This window comes from Manacus candei, unplaced genomic scaffold, assembly GCF_025592945.1.
Source record: "Manacus candei isolate 608988 ecotype Guabito, Panama unplaced genomic scaffold, ASM2559294v1 h1tg000005l, whole genome shotgun sequence".
Taxonomy (NCBI): domain Eukaryota; kingdom Metazoa; phylum Chordata; class Aves; order Passeriformes; family Pipridae; genus Manacus; species Manacus candei.
In genome coordinates, this window is record NW_026138053.1 from 11,404,185 (window position 1) to 11,427,231 (window position 23,047).

Sequence of the window (23,047 nt, forward strand, 5' to 3'; positions counted from 1 at the left end):
GATTTGGGAGTGTGTAAAAATCGTTCCTGTCATATGGACTCTCGCTTTCCGCCGTATTTATCTTCTTGGCTCATAGGGAAACGTAATTGGAACCTCTGTTTAGACTGGGGCGGCGGGGGGAAGCTGTGGTAAATGATGAAGACGAACGGGGGGATTCTCTGGGGGTTTTTTGTTGCTGTTTTTTGTTGTTGATGATGTTGGGGGGGTTCTCCCCCCGCACTAAACCCGCGCGGGCTCGCTGGTGGTGATAACGGCCCCGACGCGCTGGAAGGCGGGTTCTGCGCAGGAGGTGAGGCCAGCGGGGCAGGTCCACCCACTTGAAAACAAAACTTTTTTCCTGCAGGCGCTGAGAGCAGAGATCGGCGCGGGGTCCCCGGAGCCGGCTCGCCGCCCACCGGGGGCTGGTATGCGGTAGGGCAGGGCCATGTATTGGAAGAGCGACCCGATGTTCGTCTGCAGGCTGGAGGACAAGGACCTGCCCGCGCTCGGCGGCCCCGCGGAGAAGGTGCGCGGGCGGGGGGGCGCGGTGCGGTTGGTGGGTCTGGCGGCCCCGGGCGCGGCGCTCCCGCCGGGCCCCGCGGACACCGCGGTGGCGGGGCCCGCAGGTGCCGGTGGGCCGGGCCGGGCCGGGCGGTGAGGGGTTCCCGGGCGGGGCCGGGCGTTGATGGCGGTCTCCACGCGCTCCCGCAGGCCAGCCCCGCAGCGGCTGACGAGGACTCCTGCTCTTCCTCTGCCGCACTGTCGCCCTCCTCCTCGCCGCGGTCCATGGCCTCGGGCTCGGGCTGCGCCACCGGCAAGTGCGTGTGCAGCAGCTGCGGCCTGGAGATCGTGGACAAGTATCTGCTCAAGGTAAGGGCGCCCGACCCGGAGCCCCCCGCGGCCGGCGCCTCTCCCCTCCGCCGGGCCCGGCGCTCGGGCTGCCGGGGGGAGCCTGCCGGGGCCGCCTCGGCGAACCGGGCCCGGCGGGCTCCGAGGGTACAGCTCCCCGGGCCGGGCCATCGCTGCGGCTCAGCCCTCCGCTCTCGGGACACGGGAGCGGCACCGCGGAGCCGCACCGCGCTCGTTCGCAGGATTCGGGCCAGAGAGGGAGCCCGAGCTGCCGTCGGTGTTTCAGGTGGCGCTCCCGGTGCTGAGATGTGTTTGGCGCGCCGGCAGAAGCGGGGACGGGAACGAGCGGTCCCGACCGCGGTGACTCCCGTGCGCTCTCGGTCAGACGGCGGTGGCGCGATCAGTGTGTCTACTAAAGTAGATCTAGGGGACATCATGAATCTCAAAGCCAAAAATGCCTCTTGAGAAATGTGTAAATAAGTTATTTCTGTAAAAGATAGTGAAGTAGTATTTGTGAAGAAAACGAGCTGTGTGCGTACAAAGCAGCTCTCCTTCCCTAGCAGTCAGGACCGAAAAGTCCATTTAAAATCAAACAAAACCAAGTGAGTTTAAACATGAAGTATTACTGGGGGGGAGGGGGCGGGGGACGTTAGGGTGTGTGTCTGTGCTATTTGCCTTCTGTATTAGAGATGCTAAAATTATTCTAGATCGGACTTTTGTCCCCTTTCCTTTCAAAAGTGAGATTATACGATCGTAGCAGAGTCACTTGATTCCATCAGCCTTAAACAAAGTCGTTGTATATTTGCCAGGTGACAGTCGGTGACACCACTGGAAGCATCTCGGTGGTGTTATTAGATCATTCACTTAGCTCTTGGTTGGGGTGGGGACGTTCAAGGAAAATGTGTGCTGGGCTGGTGCTCACTTAAAGCGGGGTCAGTGCAGGAGCTGCCACGCACTCATGGTCCGGGTGATCTGGTCCACCGTGCATCAGCTTGGGCTGGCACAGAATGGGAGGCTGGATGGATAGCAGAGCTGACTTGAACTCTGTTCCAGCCCGGTTCCCCCGTTACCTTCTGTGACACTTTGGCAGCCTGTTTATCGTTCGCTGATCACCTTTGCCTCCTTTCTGAAAAGCTGGGATAACGGGACTTGGAGCAAAAGGCTTTTAAATGATTTAGCCTTGAGTTTCAATTAGCTGTTACTGCTTCCTGTGTAGGCAGAGGGGAATCCATGCTGGTGTGCTGCTGTGTCCAGCTGCAGCATGGCTTCCAACTTCAGCCCTGTCAATTAACAAGTAGGAACACAGACAAGTAACATTAAATGAGATAACAGTGGAAGCTGTTGGTGTCCTGCTCGGTAGAAGAGCACTGGTTGGGCTCCAAAGAAGAGGCAGGGACATGGGCTCTCTGAGGCTGGGTTGTCAGCTCAGGCTCTGCAGAGCTGCACGGGCTCCTCTTGCCTGTGCTGGGGCTTAGTGTGGGTCTGGGGAGGCCTAGGGAGCCTTGGCATGGCAGAACTGGCTGAGGGGCAGGCTCAGTCTGGCCCAGCGCTGCCCCCCTGCTCTGTGGCCCTTCTAAGAGATAGTTGGGAGAGTGGGTTCGGTGACAGCTGCTATCAACAGTTTCATATTATATTGTGGTGTAAATTTGTCAGCTTACGGGAAGGTGGCTGCCAACAAGGATAATAGTTGGGAAAGCATTGGGCAACTGCAAACCGCAATGTTACAGCCTGAAGAATGACTGAAATGAGTGATTCCAGCATGACTGTTGGAGTTGATGCCTCACTTTCTCTGTGGTTTGTTTGGCAGAGCTCTGAAAAAAGGCATATTCTGTGTTATTTAAAATCTGCTTTGCTATAGGTAATATATGGGCTGTTTGGTATGAGATGAGAAATTGGCTCAGGAGAAAAAAAATTATAAAATCTAAACCTAATCATTGTTTGGTTTACAGGATTTCTCCTATGCAGCATGGGATTATCCAGAGGGTTCTTACTTAATTTGTATGGTCGCTGAGAGTCTTAGGTTGTCAAATTATTTATTTAGGTGATGTGCAATGTCTGGGCAACAAAGAGTTCCCTTTATAGGAAAGCAGAAATTAAGATAACTGTTCTCAATTTATTTGCCCCAAAATTGTATGTGAATTTTCACAAATGCTGGTTTCTGCTGCATTCCACTAATGTGTTTAGTTTTGCTATGGATATATTAAAGATGTGTTGAAATTGCTATTAAAACAAGTGCTGCTGTTTTGAAACTCACACTCCATTCATCAGCTTTGTTTTAACAGAAATCTGGTAAATGAAGGTGTTGTTCATGATGTGTTTCTATTTGATGGATTTTCTCCCTCCTGCCCCCTTCAATATTCACATCTTAAAATTTCAGATCACTTTTCAAAGTTTAGTTTTTCTTAGGCAGGACGTTTTACAGACTGGGAAGTAAAAGTATGTAACTTAGCTGCCTTTGCAAGTTCATGTAAGGCCAGAACTTGCTCTGTTACTCTAATGCTATGAGAACAGAACTGGGCACAAAATATCTACGTGGAACTTGAATCTCTTGCTTCCTCTTCTGATGCTTTTAATTACAAAACCATGAAAGCTTATTCTGAAGATCTGCATCAAATTAGTTAACCCTTAATATGCACGCAATTCTTTAGGAAAAATGTTTTGCATTCAGGATCACTTTTCTGTGAATCACGGTACGTATAACTTTTGACCTTGTCTGGAGAAAAAAAAAAGGGTTTGTAAATGTAAAATATAATATTGGAAGCACAAGCATTGAGGGGTATTTTTCTGTTGGGTTTTTGCAGGTAAACGACCTCTGCTGGCACGTACGCTGCCTCTCGTGCAGCGTTTGCAGAACGTCCCTGGGAAGGCACACCAGCTGCTACATCAAAGATAAAGATATCTTCTGCAAACTGGATTATTTCAGGTATATAATTCAGGAACATAATTTATCAGATAACTTGTTACACTTGCTTGTTACTCTTCACTTAAGCCACAATTGAAATGCACTTGAGGCTCTTTCTTTTTTATTTGCTAGGTTTATTTTCATTGGTTTAAACTCTGACTTTTCTTGTGGAGGGACTTGGGGAGCCTCAAGTCTGTGTGATGTAACAGCCTGCTAAGTCTCCTCTTTGCCCCTCCACTCTTGTGCACAGCTGCTGCATTTGTACCATCACTTCTGTATGCACGGGGAAAAAAAGTCAGAGTCCCTGCCACAGTACGAATGTATCATATGTGCAGAGAATCATCCTTGGGTAATGCTGGCTGAGAATGCGAAGTAGAGTTGAGATGATCTGTTCGGAGAAGTGCTTCTCTGGTATGGGACTTAAGGCATCACGTGGAGCTGCAAAATCAAGCCAGGATAAATCCTGCGATCTTTAAAAGAATCTTTCAGCAGTTATACCTTTCTGTGATCAATTTGCTTTAGATTGTGAAGCATTAAGGGCTAATTCTGTAAGGAAGAATATTATTTACTTGAGTTGGCAATGTAAGTACTCAGGATGCAAAGTCTTTGATATATAAAGTAGCAAAAATTGTTGCTGTTAATTTTGATGTGATTGCTAGTACTTCACGAGTTTGATTGCAAGACCAAACTATTTATGGGATTCTCACCTGTGCCATGAATAGATTACATCCAGCTAGTCAAGTTTGACGCTGAAAGAGAGGAGGGGGGCACACTGAATGCTGTGAGCTTCTGGAAACACTGAGTTTTGTGGGACTTGAAAAAAGAACTTGAATCTGCAAAGATTTTCAAGACAAATTCTTATCTAAATAATCAGCATATCTGGGTGGCTAGTTTCCTCTTCAAAGAGAAATATTCTTCTCTAATAATGTAAATACTTGCAGATATTTGAATTTATTTAGAAATCATAATGTGATGTTAATTGAGGAAATAACTATGAAAATACAGGTTTTCTCCCTTCTGCTGAAGGTGCTGAATGATTAGTGAAGGATGATGTAGCTAAATATAATAATTCAGACTACCCCTAGAGTGGTGTAAATACATTTGAATAACTGGGAGAATTTTGAACACAGTCAGCTGTTTCCCTCTCTCGGCAATTTTTAAGAGTAATTATCTTTGTAAAAAGGAAAGATGAAGAGCCGTGACTTCATGTAGCAGTTAAAATGCTTCAGTTTTGCTTTTTGCCTTATGAAAATACTAACCTCTGTATTTCATTAGTGGTCTTGTCTTAAGCAGTCCCTGTGCTCAGCTGGGGTCTCGCTGTGCTGCCACACCACGGTCACCTCTACCCGAGCCCGGCTTTGCTCGGGGCGGTCTCGTCCGGCTTCACCCCTGGTTGCCGTTCTCGTTGCAGGCGCTACGGCACCCGTTGCTCCCGCTGCGGGAGGCACATCCACTCCACCGACTGGGTGCGGCGGGCCAAAGGAAACGTGTACCACCTGGCGTGCTTTGCATGCTTCTCCTGCAAAAGGCAGCTTTCAACCGGAGAGGAGTTTGCTTTGGTTGAAGAGAAAGTCCTTTGTAGAGTGCATTACGACTGCATGTTGGACAATCTGAAAAGAGAAGTTGAAAATGGTAACATAGTGCTTTTGTTAAGAACTATGTTTGTGGTTCAGTTTTAATTAAATTGTTGGGGTTTACTTCATCTTCCTTATTTAGGGGTAATTGCCTGGCTTTAGTAAGACTGGAAGCACAGGTTCTTGAGTTAAAATAATGTGCAAATTATTTCATGTTCTAATTTTTTTTTGAGTTTGTATAACTTGTTTTCTGTCCTAAGGAAAAGAAAGCAGCAGCATATCTTGTTGATAAAATATCACACTAGATTTATTTCTTCTCTCACTTGAAAGGGAGTCATTTGGGGTATAATCTGTAATGATGCCAGACCAATTTAACTTTGAATAGAATATGGCTTTTTGAAGTTGAAATTCAGCTGACCAAGTGCTGTTGGTTATTGTTGGAGAACAGTCTGACTTATGAATAACATCACTGTGAATGTGTAGTGGCAGTATTGTTTTCTTTTTAATGTTTCAGGTAATGGGATTAGTGTGGAAGGAGCATTACTAACAGAACAAGATGTTAATCATCCAAAACCAGCAAAAAGAGCTCGGACCAGCTTCACAGCAGACCAACTCCAGGTAGAGGCAGTGCTAAAAACTTGTGTAGCTCAGGTTTATGCAGGACGTAGGTGCTGAACCAATAGGAAGTTGGATGCATAGGGGAAGAAACTTTAAAGCTTGAATGCTTTAAACTATTTCATAAACTATCAAGACACAGCATGTTTCTGGAATTGTTTGTTAGCTTCAGCAGTTTAATATGAAATAGTACTCTGCAAGCTTTTTATTTCCCTGGGGGCAGACAGTAATTCTGCAGAGTGGAAACAAAAAGGTTGTTCTATTTAGATTGCTCAATGAAACCTATTTAATCAGCAATTTACATCACTAAACATAATAAAGACAAAATATTTTTAGAATTACATAATGTGAAAAGTTGTACTAAAGATGGGTACTGTATGTGACTTCAAAACATTAATAGGATGAAAGTTGCAATTTTGTTGTAATGACTGCATCTGCTCTGCTTTCAAGGCTTCTTGTCTTGTTGCTGCCTTGTCAAGAGTTAGCTCTGGACTATCTCAAGAGGAATTATTTTGCCCTCTGGATCACACTTCACTTAAATTAGCTTTCTAGGGAAAAACATCAGGACTAGGGCCAGCTTACAATGAAGGGGGTGATAGTGAGACCAGATTTAGGGATTTTAACCTGCATGAGAAGGAAGCTGTGGCTTTCTGCCTAATCCTGGCTATACATCCCTGCTTTCACTTTATATCAGGTTTTTGAATTTCTGTTGACAATGTGAGTTCTGTTTTGTTGGCCTGTCCTCCTCTTTTTTGTGGTGAAAACAGTTGAGAAAAAACTAATGCTGAGGAGTAATAACACGTGGGGTGTTAAAGCAGTGCTGTATAATGGGGCTGTTCAAAGTTTGGTTTTCTATTTCAGTAGTGACTAGAGACAGAAGGTAGTGGTAACACAAAAGAATCATTTTAGTAATAATCCAACAGATGCACAGGGAAGGCTTGGACATTGACCTTGAACTTCTGCAAAAGGGGACTTTCTTTTCTGGCAGTATCTGAAAGGGAGATAGGCCCGGCCATTGGGGCAGGAACTGTATTCAGGGCTTCTTCCCAGCTGCTGTCATTTAGGTGGATTTTAACATACTTCATCAGGTGTTTGAAATCTTAGGGCTCCTTCTTGTTTAATGACACTTTCTATCTGCTTGTTGCACCTCTGTGCCTATCTTTGAGGCTGGTATAAGTTTGAATAAGAGAAGCATCATAGGGATAAGTGACTGTCAGAGTGGCAGCATGTTACTGCACACCTCACCAAGTACTTGTACAAAAGGATGTCCATGCATTTTGATGTTTATGTTCTATAGCACATTGCACTACCTAAAGGGGCTCCAAGAGAGCTGGAGAGGCACTTTGGACAAGGGCATGGAATGACAGAACAAGGGGCTTCCCACTGCCAGAGGGCAGAGTTAGATGGGGTATTGGGAAGGAATTCTTCCCTGAGGGTGGTGAGGCCCTGGCACAAGTTGCCCAGAGCAGCTGTGGCTGCCCCATCCCTGGAAGTGTCCAAGGCCGGGTTGGATGGGGCTTGGAACAATCAGGTCTAGTGGAAGACATCCCTGCTCATGGCACGGGTTGGAACTGGATAGTGCCTCCCAGCCTAAGCCATTCTGTGATTCTGTGAAACAGCAGAAAAGTAAATAGTTTCTGAATGTGGAGAGCAGAAGTCTGAATCTTCAAAGATGAAGCCAGGCAAAATTTGCAGGGTCAAATCAAGGGTCAAAAATTCAAAAATGAGAAACTAATGCTCTTGAAATTGCTGAAGATATCCTGCAGAAATCCATGAAGCTTTACTTCCATAAACTGGGCAAATCCTTAAAGCCTCTGAAAATGTTCAGGATGCAGGCCAAGTTGACATCTACTTACTCAAAAAAGTGTAATTCATATCCTAATGACAAGTGCTGACTTCAGTTTTCTGCAAAAAGATGAGCGGAACCAAATCATTTCAAAGGGAAGATCAGCCAAGGTGGAGTCCCCTCTGTTCCTTGGGTTGGTTAAAGGCAAAGAAAGCACAAAGTGCTTCCCAGCTCCTGCATCCTCCGCAAAGATAAAAAGAAAGTCAAGTTGCTCCATCTAATACAAGGTGCAGATACTGATTAACAAGTTCAGGGCGGTGGATCATGGCTCGTCCAGTCCTTATGCTGTGATCTGCTGCTATAGGCTTTTCTTTATTGAGTGTATTTTAATCACTTTGCAGTGAATTTTCTCATATAGTTCTTTTAATGTATTCTTACAGAGCACCTCCTTCAAGCAGAATCTGTTTTTTTCATTTCTGGTGAATGTCACAGCTCAGTTAAGCATAGTAAGAGTTTGTATTTTGGCTTTGGGGGATTTTTTTCCCCCTTAACGTATTGGGGGCTGTCTGGAGAGACCTAGTGATTACAACAGTTTCCTGAAGACAGACAAGGAGTAGGACCATGGTCTGAGAGGAATCTAATGCTGCTTTCAACACAAATGATCCTGCAATCTCTTACCTTGCCTTTTCAGGTTATGCAAGCACAGTTTGCTCAGGACAACAATCCAGATGCACAAACGCTTCAGAAACTGGCAGAAAGAACAGGCTTGAGCAGGCGTGTTATACAGGTAACAGTGTGAAGTTACTTGATTAACAAAGTCTGGTACTTATCCATTGGAAATGCTTAATGACAGTTTTCTCCATGTAGTTATTCTGGCACGGAAAAAGATGTAATCTGGCAATTATAACATCAGACAACATCCTTAATCAGGAATAGGTCTAGAACAAGCATGGTAATGTGGAAAACTCACTGTATTCCTCTTGTGCTTTGTGTGGAGTATTAACAGTCTTCTGTGAAGAAACTTCTCAGCTTAAATGGTATAGAAATTGGCACTAAGTTATTCCAAATAGAAATTTCTGACTGTAATAGTCTGTTCTTAAGACCTACACTCTTTTTGGAAATGTCTTGTGGTATGACACGTTAGGAGCAAGTGAATATCTAGTCATCTGTTCTAGAGAGCAGAGTTAAAATATATACCCATGCCATCCAAAACTGAAACACAGACTTGGAATCTTTGCTTGAAGATGTCTCTCAGCAAACATTATATGGATGCTTTTTTATACATAAATATGATTTTTAATAGATATTATATATATATGTTAATATAAATACAAATAAGTTTGGAGTTCCCTTGGCTCATTCTAGCCTGGAAGACTGACAGTGTGTTTCTATAGAAAGGAGATATCTGGCAGGTTGTTCTTGTGCTAACGTTGAATGCAATCTGTCAACATGATGTACCTTTCCCTGCTTTTCAGGTGTGGTTTCAAAATTGCAGAGCACGCCATAAGAAACATGTTAGTCCTAATCATTCATCTACTGCTCCTGTCACTGCAGTTCAGCCCTCCAGGCTGTCTTCACCCATGTTAGAAGAAATGGCATACTCTGCATACGTACCCCAGGATGGGACTATGCTGACTGCTCTGCACAGCTACATGGATGGTAGGTTTTAACAGCTTTGCTGTTTTTCTCCTAGTAAAATCATTATCAGCTGCAGCAAGAATGGTCTACCAAGTACTGATTAAAGAAACCTAATGGATTTTTAATTTTTAGTATTCTCTATAGAATATAGCAATACCGTACTTGCTATTTACACCTTATTGAGAAAGCAGTCGCTCTTCACTGTAAGAGCATGGCTGAAGATCTGGTATGAAAACCACTGCTTGTGCTTCCTCCAGGCTATTAAAACTATAATGAGAAATTAAACACTTATTTAAACATCCACACCATGTATTTTAATAATACGTAATTTTAATGAAAACTGTTTACCACTTGCTCTCTGGCTCTTACCCCACGGACTGTAGAGATGCCCCAACCAGCAACTTCTCTGAGAGCTTCACCTTCCCTCACAGTAACACACAATGCGGGGGGGAGAGCCTGGTGGTCAAAAGTGCTTTAGTCACTGTGTCTTAAGACCCAGCAAGTAAACAGCTTTGGCCCCCATCTGTGGTTAGGAGGGACTGTGAAGATTTTGGAAGAATCAGTCTGAGCTGCATGTGTGGCCTGAGCTGTTTTTCTCCAAAGCAGTGGTGTAAGGTGGGCTGTGGGTGGAGGAATGAGGATGCTGGGCTAGGGGAAACAGAGCATGCAACAGGGTTGGGACAGTGAGCTGTCACTCCCCAGTGGGATTTATTAGCTTATAATCTTTTTCTACTCTGATGAAATTGACTGGTAATGTTTGTTTTTGTAGCTCATTCACCTACAGCTCTTGGACTCCAGCCTTTGCTACCCCATTCAATGACACAACTGCCACTAAGTCACACCTAATTCCTTTCTGTCAGGGATATAAGCTATTAAAGATGTAACCTTGAGTCATAGTGTATTGAAAATATCATTGGAAAGACATTAATGTTAACTTTTTATTTAACACTTAAAGCATTTTCAAGATAACTTTTGCTGCCCAGGTATGTAAGTATATTTAGCCTGCAAGACACTTTTATGGATTCTGCATAAATAACTATTACATTGTTTACAAGCCTTATTAAACACCTTTTTGTATTGTCTGGAAGTAGTCCACTCTAGTTATGTGTGTGTTAATTTATTTGTCATCAAAAGAGCACTTTGCCTAAAAGAAAGGACTGACAATTGTGCAAAATGTTTACAATTCTTTGTGAAATTGTAGTTTATCATTAGTTTGTATCTGTAAGTTATTGCTAAAAGTATTACCTGTATTTGAGTTGTATACAGCCTATATGTTAAAGCTTATTTCTGTGAGTTTACAAAAATAAATTTTGGTTGCAAATATTTTCAAAAAGAACTGAATAAAGTTTCTGCTGTAGCATGCCAAGCAAAAATGTTGCTGTGTTTATGGCTAAACTGTGATCATTTGTCAAGTGTTTAACTTGAATCTTCAATTTCAAGAGAAGGTCCCTGTTACACTGAGGAACATTACACCAAGGTCCTTCAGGAGAGTTCATATATATTCCAATTGATAGCAGAAATGCTTTAATGGTCTTGAAACACCCCAAATAGGTGGTACACAAGTGAGTATATGCAAAGCAGTGCTGCTGCTGAGGGTGTACAGTTGTGGGGAAAAGGAAATGGGAGATGAATAGGACAGATTTTAAACTGTGACTTAAGTTGGCAAGTGGAGAACCTGAAGTCACATCTGCTTTAAATTTTTAATCTTTCCTACTTTAGCTTCTGTTCAGTGGTTTCATCTTGTGCTTTTGTTAAGTAGGATGATAAATAAGATGCAATACTTAAACAGAGTCTGCTTTTTAAAAGTAAAACCTAGTTCAGCTTTTTAACTCACCTGCATATGAAGAGAGACTGGAATTCAGTCAAATGCACCACAGTCTACTGTGTTTAAAGCTGCTAATGTGCTAAGACTTTGTTGCAGGACATGTTTTGATTCACTGATCTGATGCACAGAGGCTACCATAAATTCAACTGATTTTGTCTTCACAGACTAGTTTCCTTCTAGGATTTAAGACAGGTAGATCCCATTTGCACATTTAAACTTTATTTGCATCAGAAGGAAATCATACTTTTGAAGCTGTGTATATGTGTCCATATCCCTTTCTCTCCCAGCTATATATTAGTGTCTACTCTGAAATTCCTTAACTGTGCTGGTCAAACCATTTCACTGTGAAAACATAGTGCTTTCTGATGATGACTTTTGAGAGCATAACTTTAATGGCAAGCTCTGAATTATTCAAATTCATTAAATTAAAATCCTAACACTGTTTCAAGTGCTACTCACGGATGTCTGAGCTAATCGAAGTAGCAGAAACAATCTCCTTGCACTGGCACAGTGTGTTGTCAAGGCTTATATTATCCTGCCTTTCCTCCTCTCCCTTCTCCCCCCAGCCCTTAAAACACTCAAGATGGGCTGTGGTGGAGCTTGACTGACTGTACGTTTTATTCTAGCATATGTAACATTTTATTCTAGAGTATGTTACTTCTTAGCGAGAAACTCCAGGTGGAATACTGAATTCAGGATGTTGTTTCCAGTACCTAAGCTAGCTCCATAGACCACCATGCTACAAAACTGCATGCACAGCAGTAGATAAACGGGTTTGTGCTCATTTATTGTGTCTGATAGGCAAGTAGGACAACCTTACTGCTGAAGTTTTACCAGTTAAATGCTAAATAATGCTAATTGACATGTTAACATAACTTGGTAATTTAAAATGCAACTTAGCTTGCATTGAGTTCCTTTAAGGAAAAGTAATTATTCACTTTAATTTGAAGAACCGAGTAGCTTCAGGTTGCCTGAAACAAAAGTAAGTCTAAGCTTATTTGTGAAACACGTCTTTCTGTTCAGTTTCAAAGTCAGAACAGGATTAAAGTACATGGGAGCAATTTTCCTATTTCCCTATGAAAGTAGGAAGCAGGATAATTTGTCTTTTGCTACTGTCGAGTGCTTGTTCAGCTATTTATAAGAGTGGCTGGGAAAATGAAGAGCTGAAAATAGGAAGCTCTAGCAGAGAATCTGGGTGTTGTGTCTCCCTTTGCCACTGCCAGAGCCGTCTGCAGCTGGTGTTGGGCTGACAGTCTGTGGAAAACTGGGGACAGTTTTAGTCAGCTGTGTTCAACTGAGGCTGCTGCTGTAGCCTGACTTCGAATGCTTGTTTGACAAGTCTGAATGTTTGTCTTTCTCTCCTGGTTGTGCGCTGGCATTTGTGACTCTGCTGCTGAGTTCTCCTGAGCCTGGAGCCATCCTCTCTGCCTTCTGCTGTGTAAAAGAGTAACTTGGATAATGATAGGATGAGGAAATTCACGGGCTCTCTTTGCAGAAAGGGAATGCTTCAAAAACATCATAATGATATATCTGTCTGTGTGTGTGTGTGTGTGCACAGGTGGGGTTTTTTTCTGTTTTCATTTGGTTTGTGCTTAAAGGTGTACTTACTTCATATGTTACTTATTGCTGTGAAGTCCTTAAGTTAAAAGAACAATGAAGTAAGCATTTCTCTTTTGCTTGAAACAGCTGACCAGGTGAAGTGTGATGTAAGACATTTGAGATTCAGTATTTATGCATTACCAGGATTAGCAGCACAGGTGGAGCAACTAAAGTCAAATGTTTGGCTCCCAGTCCATTGTTTGCCTAACAGTGCTCATCTTTTCTCTTCTACTCCTGCTAATTTCTTTTTCCCCCACACACAACTAAGCCCACAGCAATTCAACAGTACTTTTGGGAAAACACCTCACAACTTCCTTTTCTGCCTGCAAATTGCACATTCCTCTGTTTACACAGCGCTCCTTGGACTTCTTCCCCACTCCTCTCATGAAGAGCTTTTCCCTGTTGGGCACACTTGTGACAATGCATCATCTCTCTTTCAAATACTGCTGTCACATGGGTTGGTTTGTTTGTTTGGGGTGGGTTTGTTTGGGTTGGTTTGGATTTTTTTAAAACCCTGCCACACCTCAACAGGAACTAATCCCCTCCCCTATATAAGAATGATATAAGACCTGCCATCACAAACTGCACCAATATTATTTCCCAAGTTGATCTCATGGGAGAAAGATGTCTCCTGCTCCAAGCCTCCTGAAAACAGAGGTTATTACTGAAATATGAGAAACTTGTTACAGTACACCAGTATATAAAAAAGTTAACATATTTTCTTATTTTAAAATGAAGCCATTGCATTTGAAAGATAGCTACTCCATTAAAAAAAAATCAGTCAAGGAAGCATTTTATTTTTGTTTAATGTAAGCTAACAGGTCATCCAAGAAAGTTAATCATAAAAATATCATTTAAATAGGACACAAACTGTAATATGCTGAATGCAGGAATCACTGGAAGCTGCCTTTTTCACCATTTTCAGAAATAATCAGCAGAAATACTGGCATTCCTGAAATATGGATACAGGCATTTAGCCAAAATATGATTTTAAGACAAAAAAACTGTGTATCTAATGTTATGCATAGATAAATCCATAAAAATGTTACCTTTCAACAGGCACTTTGATGTCTCTGCAGGAATTTTTCCAGGCATCTAGGTGGTGGGCTGGGATGCTCAGACACAATCCACAGAAGTGTTCAAACATGCCAGTGCAGGTTTCTTGTAATGACATCAGTTCAGAAGATCTGCCACTGCTACAAGAGAGCCCCTAATATTAAACCCACAAAGAGTTTTAACAACTTTTTCAAGCTCCAGGGACTCAGAACCACTACAGCTGGGTGTTATACAAAGATTTGTTAAACTCTTTTGGACCATTGTTAGTGTTCTCACAAAACAACTTGTGAGCTTAAAGCTATGATAATGCTGTTCCAGTACTCTGTATTTCTGTAAGAAATTTGAACTCTGTAAACTAAAAAAAAAAAAAAAAAAAAAAGTAAAAAACCCCAAAGTACAAAACTCTTTTGTTATTATCATTTGGAGCAAATTAAGCATGGACCTTTCTCCTGGGATGACTTTGATCCAAACTTAGGCTCTTTAAAGTACGTTACCTGCAGAGCCCAGCCAAATCAACAGAAATGAAAACCTAGGACCTAATGAAATTAAAGTTGATTCAAGACAGGAAACTGAGTTGGTCAGATGTGTTAAAAATGATGGCAACCAGAAACTACTTTAAGAAGCTCTGTATAAAATAATCCCTTCCTTTCCTTCTCCAAGGCATCTGTATACGTGTGGCTTTGCAAAGGAGCATGCCGGTTCTTTGCAGAAAATGCACCAAAAGCAATGTTCATCTGCAAAGTCAAACCCCAAAGATGTGCACAGGTGGTACTCATCAGCCACTGGCTGAGACAAAAGCAGAAACATTTTCATCCTGGGTCTCTTTGATTGTAACAGGTCAGGTACATTATCATTTCCTTCTTCAGCAGAAATGTCAGTCAGATCACACCACTGCTGCTCTAGCCCGGAGTAGTTGCAGCACAACGACAACTCATGGTGCCAGAGCAGAGTGGAGAGGCCTTTCCTCCCCTCTCCCTGTGCAGCCAACACCCGTGCCAGCAAGGGCACCTCCCTGAGTAATGTGTGCATAAACCTATCAACTTCAGATGAGTTGCCATGCTGCATCCCACCGAGTGCTGACACGGGTCACAGGTACATAGCCCAGGGCTGCAGGGGAGGCTTATGTCACTGTAGGACAGACCCCTTGGCTAGGCAAACAGAACAACCCATACAGAAGCAGGATCTCTAGAAAAGACTGGAGGTCAGACTGCTGGTACATAAAAATACTCTGGGTAGGTTTCGAATCCTCTGGATGTGGATTAAAGTTTCTATGGCATGCAGCCAAGATTAGATTTAAATGTAATATGAATGGCAAGAAAACCATGTGAGATAAAAAACACATCAGTCTGAAAACAAATTTAAGAGAAGGAAGGCAAGAAAGCAATTTTGTTAGCGAGCCTTACATTTTCTGAAGGAGGACAATATAACTAATAGCTGCAGTCAGTTCCAACAGACCATGTCTGTTAAGAGGAGATACTGATGGAGTTTAAAAAATAAAAATATCCAAATTTTAATTAAAATAATGACATATATATGAGACACATAGTAAAGGTCCTCTATGCTCCAAAATCCCCATACAATAACTTTTATAATACAAGTGTATCTTCAGAGTTTAGGTACCCTGTGTTGGATTCTGCAGGGCTATACATGATCAGTTGAACTCAAACAATCTGCTTTAAAAAACACAGTACTTTACTGTTATTGTTGCTTTCTGCCATGGTCAGAACCAAGTTTTACAGCGATGCTTTACACAGTAAAAAGCATGCAGGTTTTGTTTCCTGAATTTGCATCTGATCAAATGTTAAAAAACAACAACAATGAAAAGAAACAAAAGTAAATCTGCTCTCATGAAGATTTACTGTAGAACAGCAGTGACTTTTATCAAGAGATGAAGCAACTCTAGTGTACTAGCCTGTACCTCTTCCCACATGGCATGGCCTCAGTCAGCCAAGCTGCTAACCTGCGCTCAGGGAACACCAGCGTCCCTCTGAAGATCATTTTTGCAGTTCACCTTTCAGTGTTTAGTTTGGACTGAAATGGTCTGCATCTAAACCTTCCAGGCTGAGCCATTCTTCTCTTTGCTTTGTCGCAACTTTCCTTCTGCAGCAGCTGCCAGCCACCCCTCGAGACAGAGCTGGGCTGAACAAGTACCGCTGTTCACAGCCACTGACCGAGGGTGTGGCTGACTGGACTACAAATTCACCAGCTTCCCCACCAACACTGACAACATTTAACCCTCTCTAATAAATAGTATCCTATGGCATAAGCCTCATACGTGCTCATTTTCCCTTAAATGATATATGCTGCAACTATAAATTCAAAACGTCTGTGAATGCACTTATTCACTATTCAGTCACTGAATTCCAAACACACAGCCATACTTCCAGCTTGCTTTGCTAATTCAAAAACTTTCTCTCAAGGTTTCATTGCAGTGATTGCTGAATGACAAAAGCAACTTCAAACAAGGCTGCCCACATATGGAGTAACTTCCAAGGCATACTTTAACCTCGAGTCCAAATTTTCCCTTTGTCCTCACTCAAAATAATTGCTCCAGTTCTTTCTCTGATGAAATCCACCCCCATCTCTGAAAAGCTTTTGCACAGGGTTTGGTGGTTTTGTTTTTTTCTCCCTGTCTGCCAGAGAAATGTATGTGATGGGCCACTGGCCAGATGGGGACTCACCTGCCATAGCTCAACTGTGAATTCAGCACCTGCAGCAGCTCTGCCTGTGATGTTCTGCCAACCCACTTTGTCCAATAAAGGTTTTCTTGACCTCACACAAAGGCAGGAGAAAAATCTGACTTTTAGTGAGTCTTGTAAACTCCAAAAGAGATTTATACCGAGTTCCATGGTATCATTTTGGCCAATTTAAAATACACCTTGTCTTGTATAAGATCTCAATTCAGGTTTAGACAAAAAAAAACCCATGGTTTATTATTACGTGGTTAAAAAACTTTAAATCTAAATTAAAAAAACCGTAACAAACAACCCTCGAGCCGCTACAAGCAAACCCAGAATTCCCCTCCATCCTGTAGCAATGATAACGGCCCCACCCAGCCCCTCCTCTGCTCCGCTCCTACACAGCCGCATCCGCCCCGCGCCCCGCGGGTACCAAACCGCGCCCCGCCCCGCCCCGGTCCGCCCCCCGCGCAGCCGGAGCGCCCCCGCATCCCCCCGCCCGGCAGAACCCCCGCGTCCCCCCGCACAGCCCCGCGAACAGCCCGGCGCGGTGCAGACGCACTCCGGTTTATATCGAAATTTTTATTGGAACAATCCCCAAGAACTGTAAAACGGCGAATTAACAACAAAATTAAGCACTTTCGTTATCAAAGATATTTAAACAATACCTATCTATTTCTGCATAGCAGAAGCAACAGGGTTTAGAGCTCGAACCCTCGTGCTCGTGTTAATTTGGTTTTGGCAAGATAACACAACCTTAAGAATCACATTAATGGAACAGTAACCTCCCTTTCATTTCTTAAACCTTGAAGAGCCATTTTTATAGTTTACTCATTATTTGGGACAAATACATGTGGACATATTGTAGCATAGAGCAACAGACAATTTTAATATTAGTAGTACTAGTGTTACTTGTACATGAAGAGTTACCTTTCTAATTGTTTACAGTGCAGTACAAATTACATATTACCTCAAAAATCATTGCCTGTATCAAAAGTTTAAAAAATTTGAACAATTTATAAAACACTTCCATAATAGGAAATTATCAGTCTTGAAATGGAAAATGAACTTTATGCTTATAAACACGCAAATGGATGTATTACAGTAATACGTTTGTTAGCTTTATTCCTTCTGTTTTAAGTAGCAAGAGCCCAGTTCTCCCCACAGTTACACAAGTACAACACACACGATCATTGTAACCAAAAGCAGAATAGGCCCTACTCAGAAGTCCACTATAACAGAAATTAAAGCCATTAAAAAAATCTACTATTAAAAAATGGAACAGTCTTGCATTGTTTTTGATTATTTGCAACACCCAAATTGTCAGGTTTTCTCCCGGACCACACTGTCAACTTTCATGATCTGACAACAGCAACAGGGAAATTGTGAGTGCTGCATCATGCAGTCCAAACACATCTGACATCCTTCCTACAATTCATTTTCTGTCAGTTAATTTGAAACAAAGAGTGTTGGTTTTCTTACCTAGCATTTTGTTTTGTGGTCTACATGGTATGAATAAATTTCAAAATGTAACCCAGGTAAAGTAACAGCCAGTAAGGCACTTTGTCTGCAAGGACGCAGCTGTTCAGGCTGAGCAACTGGTCAAAGGGAGACATTCTGCATTACTCAAAACCAGTCAGTTTATTCTTCATAATCACTTCTCTGACAGTCCATTTGTGGAAGAACACTTACTGACTATCTCAGAATCAGCCTGACATTGCATCTGCCAAAATATTTTTCCCGTTCTACAGCAGAACATGCAATAGTAAAATATTTAATTAAATAATAACATTTAGAAGAATATTCAGCATCCTTGTAACACCCAAGAATCAGCTGCTGAATACTATTTGGAAACACCCTCCCTCCCGCAGAAGAAATGATCCCATCTTCTTGTTTCTTTGTTTTGTTTCTGTGGTTACTTTCTCTTTTTTTTTTTTTTTTTTTTTTTTTTACAAAATTTGAAGGCTTGACATTAAAACTTTGGTATAAAACATGGAAATGAAAGCCATCCAGAAATATGGCGTAGGGACATACAATGAATCCAACCCAAACTAAACAAACACGAGTGTGTGGATGTCATGACAGGGGGTGTTTTCTACTGTCTCTTGGTTTCTACATTCTGCTTGTTTGTGATGTTGAGAAGGGGTCTTTCTACTCATGTAAAAGGGTCTTTCTGCAGAGCCACCTGCCTTCCCAAAGTTCCTCCCAGGAGAGAAAGCACCTGGCAGGACCCTGTGACTGCTGGTTCTGGGTCCTCCCCTCCCTCCCCTGTAGGCACGGAACCACCCCGGTCAGTCGGGGCTGGCCTGGGCCCCTGCACCGGGGGGACACTGTGGCAGCAGCCCCAGGGGGCTCAGCAGCAAAGCTCACACCACATATTTGACTGTCTTCCACTCTCTAAAGCAAAAAATGAAATTCTGAATTTTATACTAAATCGAGCAACAAAGTAAATATCCAAATCCATAAATGTCAATACCAGTACCTCCTCCGTGGTGCACATCTGCAACTCTGGCCCACAGGGTATAGGACCCATTCTAATAAGACAGTCTTAAAATACCTCAGGTGATTATTTCCCAAGTAAATACTTGCATTAATTTTGACTTATGAACTATTAGCAATTTATCTTTTAAAAGCCGATTTTAATATTAAATAATTATTATTTACTTACTGAATTTATTGATTACAAAACCTACATGGTATTGCTTTGTATTTTCACAGTTCTCATAATTATTAAGAAAATGGCTTTTAAATTTTCTTCTCAGAAATGATGATCACTTACATTCTAAAGACTTTCACAAAATAGTGAGAAGAGCAAATTTATACATATATATTTTTTACTTCATATAAATAATAATACAATTTAAAACTTTCACTTTTAGAAATTCATCTAGTAAATGCATAGGTTTGTTACAAAAGTCTTCTAATCAAATAACTGTATACTATTTCTATTATGTTTTATTCCTAGTAAATTCTATGGTTACATTCATATGATAAAAAAGCAAGGTGTATCAGAAGCTTTTCCAGTTGAGCTCCCAGTAAGACACTCAAGTCCAGCAGAAATATAGATTACTTAATGCAGTTTCTTTGTCACCAAATTAATCACATTAAAAAAAAAAAGCTTTAGAACGTGGACTGTAATTAGACCAGCAGCTTCTTTAATCACAGAATGGTGACACATACCCTCAAAAGTTACTGACTTAATTCTCAGAAAAAATTAGAATCCTGGCAGGGGTGTGAATTCCATGCCATGCACATAATGAGAAAGGACTGATGATGATGAAAAACTCAAGAATCTGATTTTTTTTCCCAAGGCAGGGCTCTCAGTCCTTTCTGAAAGTCAGGTTTACTTTGGGGTATCTCACAAGGGGTTACCAAAAACTGAAGGTGCCCATAATCAGTAGTTATGCTTGAAACTGTACACCTTTATTTTACATTATTTGAATCCTAAACTGAACTCCTCACTTTTGTTTCAAGGAAAAGTGCTGCAGCACCCACTGGACCACGGAGAATGCTCTCAAGGACCCTCCCACCTGCACCTCAGGTCACAGGATTTCATGATCTGTCCATGCCCGTGAGTGTGAGTGCGTGGGTGAAGAAGGTTACCTTCACATCACCACAATCCCAGACCCGCTGCATAAAGGACAATGTTCCTGCACTTGTAGCAATTACAGCCATCACAAACTGCAGCTCTAAGTCAGAGAGCAAAATCCCACTGAGATGGGGATGGTCAGTACATTTTGCCCAGAAACTTGCCTTCAAATCATCTGAAGAAGAATTTGCCTTTCTTTTTGTGACACCAATTGATACCTAGGGCTACAAAAGTATTTCCAGGTGCTGAACTCCTGTCATAGAACTGGTAAATTTATGGCACATGCAACTCCTGGAAAGTGGATAGTACTGGAATAACTTAGTACAGTGGAACCCATGAAAACTAGGGTCTCAGTATGGTCCTTGGTCCCCCAGGAGACTAATAAATTAAAACCTTTTCAGCTCAGCTCCTGGAAGTAACAGACTTGAGAAGCACTTCAGTGCTGGACTTTTTCCATCAGCAGAGCTGTTACTTAACCGCCGTGGGAGGGTCATAAACCACAAAGAATGTTAAATGCATTAATGATTTTGTACTAATGACTGGGCAAATTTAATAACCAAAAAGCAAACTAAATCTTTCAGAGCATCTCTCAGTAGCCAAATAATTAATCCTGTATCATGAGAAGACTTGAATTCAATGTCCTAATACCTTACTGTGTGAGCCACTGGGAGCCTGAAGACGTGCAGAAAGTGCACCCTTGGCCCTCAGCAGTTGCACAGTTGTTCCAATGGCTTGGTAAAGAGCCCTTCTGAGCTGGGCAGAGGCAATGGAACTCCTTGTGCACACACACGGCAAAGACTTTCTTTCAAGGAAAAAAAGACTTGTATTTGGTTTTCCTTTCAGTGAAGCTCAACGTCCTTGCAACACAGAACACATTCAGAGACTTGTCAGAGATAGGGGGATATTAATATTAACACATGTGCATCTCTCTTAGACATCAGCTAAAAATGATACATTCACCATCTTGTACCAGATGAAACCTCATTTGTGTGAACCACAAATCACTTCAAGTGCAGTGGGACCTTCTCTCAGTTACATCATCTTTTAAGCACAACTTACAGAAAACTTCACTTTAAGCAGTATCAACTAAAGTCTTTTCTGACTTCCTTCTTTGAGGACCTGCAGGGTACCATCATGTCTTAAAAGATGCAGTTGTGGATGTGATTAAAATATCACTACGTTTTTCAGTGTAGGGAATCATTAATGCATGTATAATCACAGTTTAAATAGCTGTGAACCAGCTTGTACAAAAAAATACAATCATAGCACCATATTTACAAATTTAGTACCATCTCCAGGTTAACTAGAGTCTTAAACTATCTTTTTTATGGCTAATTAGGTTATATGTTAGTGCTTTCAAAAAATTGCCTGAATTTCTTTTACAAATATACACTTATAAAAAGAAACATTATCAAAACTGCTGTCATCTAAGGCAGCAACTTGTATTACAAAAATTATTAAAACATCATTATAGACTTATAAAAGCTTCAAATTTACATTTTCCTTTCCATAGGCACTCTATAAACTAAAACGTGGCCTTGTTTTCACAGCTGTTAGTTTAAGCATTTAAACTAATTAAATGTTACTGATGTTGCTCTTTTGTATTAAATATAAGCAAAAGGAAAAAAAGAATCACCCATTAACCAGAAGCATAATTTACGGTTTTTACTTTTGCCTACTTTATACACGTTTTGCTTAAAAGTGACACTTTTTGATGTCGAGGTTCAGTGCATGTTATCCCACTGCCTTCTTAGGGCTTAGTTTCTTCTTCCCTAGAATTCTGTGGAGGCTTGCTGACATGAAGTAGGGTTTTGCTGTAGATCCATCATTTCTTTCCAGGTCTTCACCTGAATTTACACAGCAAAAGCAGTCAAAAAAGCCAACAGCAGTACAACCACACACACACACAGATACAAACAGAATTGAAGTAAGGAGAGAGTAAAAGACCTAACATTAAGAAAAATCTCAATCAATGCAATTAAGCTGTATTATTAATTATGTCCTTGATCAAGAACACTATAAAATTTCTATTTTCTCAAATCACAAGGTGTTTTACATGAAACAGAGACACAAACATCTAGACATTTTTACATGAAAGCAATATATCCTTTTTATTCTCCAGATCTTTGGTTTGGTTGTATAGGTGGAAATTTTCAGAAATTCTCATTCCTCCACTGAAGCCTGGCATTTTGGACACCTCTTGCTAGCAAATTTATCACAAAGAGAGCTATGGATTTAAGCACTTTTTAACTCTGGACTCTTTTTCGCTTCCTAAGATAAAGTTCATTTGAAAACCTGCTGCCATGAGTGCACAATATTCTATATGATCTATTGTCCATTACTGAACGGAAGCAGGGGAAGCAGAACAGAATACGAATGTAAAAAACCAAGGCAGACTTATTACTTTTTTTCCTACAGAAGGTCATGACTAAGTCACTGGTCAGGATTCAGCCCAGCTGGTGCCATGCAGCAGTCACAGACCAGTGACCAATTACACATCGAAGGCAGTCGGGAGGGAGTGTGCAGTGAAGCACAGACATTGCAACTGCAACCCTGCAAAGGCTGGATCTGCAGAGCCAAAATGAAAGCACCAGTTCTGAGGAGTGGCTAAGGAGGTCAGAGATGGCAAATCCTAATATATCTCTGTGGTAGCATATGCCCTGTGTCTTTGGCATAAACTAAAAGAAAATCTTCTAATTTTTGAGTGCACCAACAAATCTGCTAAATTCCATTTCTTTCTAAATAACAAAATAAATAAATAAATAAAATTTCAATACTGATTTGAATATTAATAATACTAACACAAACACTAATAATAAATAAATAAATAACAATTTATGTTTTAATAACAATTAATGGTTTAGTTTATTTCTCAGAGAGTTGTTAGTGCGATATTTGCCTGTTTGTATTGAACCAAGGTCCATTACTTGAGATAAATAGGACATAGCTCTCAACTT

At 41.6% G+C, this 23,047-nt stretch overlaps 2 protein-coding genes across 5 annotated transcripts in view; one reads left to right on the forward strand and one right to left on the reverse strand.

Annotated features, from left to right (window-relative positions):
* The first annotated feature begins 348 nt into the window (after nt 1-348).
* Nucleotides 349-10,716, forward strand: LHX8 (LIM homeobox 8). Of its 2 annotated transcripts, XM_051798505.1 has the most exons (8): nt 349-505; nt 691-849; nt 3,630-3,751; nt 5,142-5,362; nt 5,819-5,922; nt 8,397-8,492; nt 9,181-9,364; nt 10,113-10,716. In XM_051798505.1, exons 1-8 carry the CDS (start codon nt 425-427, stop codon nt 10,187-10,189), a joined length of 1,044 nt encoding a protein of 347 aa, XP_051654465.1. In that variant the 5' UTR covers nt 349-424; the 3' UTR covers nt 10,190-10,716. The 2 variants fall into 2 exon arrangements, with proteins under 2 accessions (XP_051654465.1, XP_051654476.1); XM_051798516.1 differs by lacking the exon at nt 691-849.
* A 7,061-nt stretch (nt 10,717-17,777) lies between these two features.
* The window catches only part of SLC44A5 (solute carrier family 44 member 5), a 72,680-nt gene continuing 67,410 nt past the window's right edge, over nt 17,778-23,047 (reverse strand). For all 3 annotated transcript variants that reach the window (XM_051798090.1, XM_051798107.1, XM_051798100.1), the window contains one exon: nt 17,778-21,937. In XM_051798090.1, coding sequence (XP_051654050.1) covers nt 21,825-21,937 — 113 coding nt within the window. In that variant the 3' untranslated portion in view covers nt 17,778-21,824. The remainder of the gene's footprint in view (nt 21,938-23,047) is intronic.

Coding starts and splice junctions, on each gene's coding strand:
- LHX8 (XM_051798505.1), top strand. CDS start 425: ATGTATTGGAAGAGCGACCCGATGTTCGTCTGCAGGCTGGAGGACAAG. Junction 850..3,629: donor TGGACAAGTATCTGCTCAAG/GTAAGGGCGCCC, acceptor GGGTTTTTGCAG/GTAAACGACCTCTGCTGGCA. Junction 3,752..5,141: donor TGCAAACTGGATTATTTCAG/GTATATAATTCA, acceptor TTCTCGTTGCAG/GCGCTACGGCACCCGTTGCT.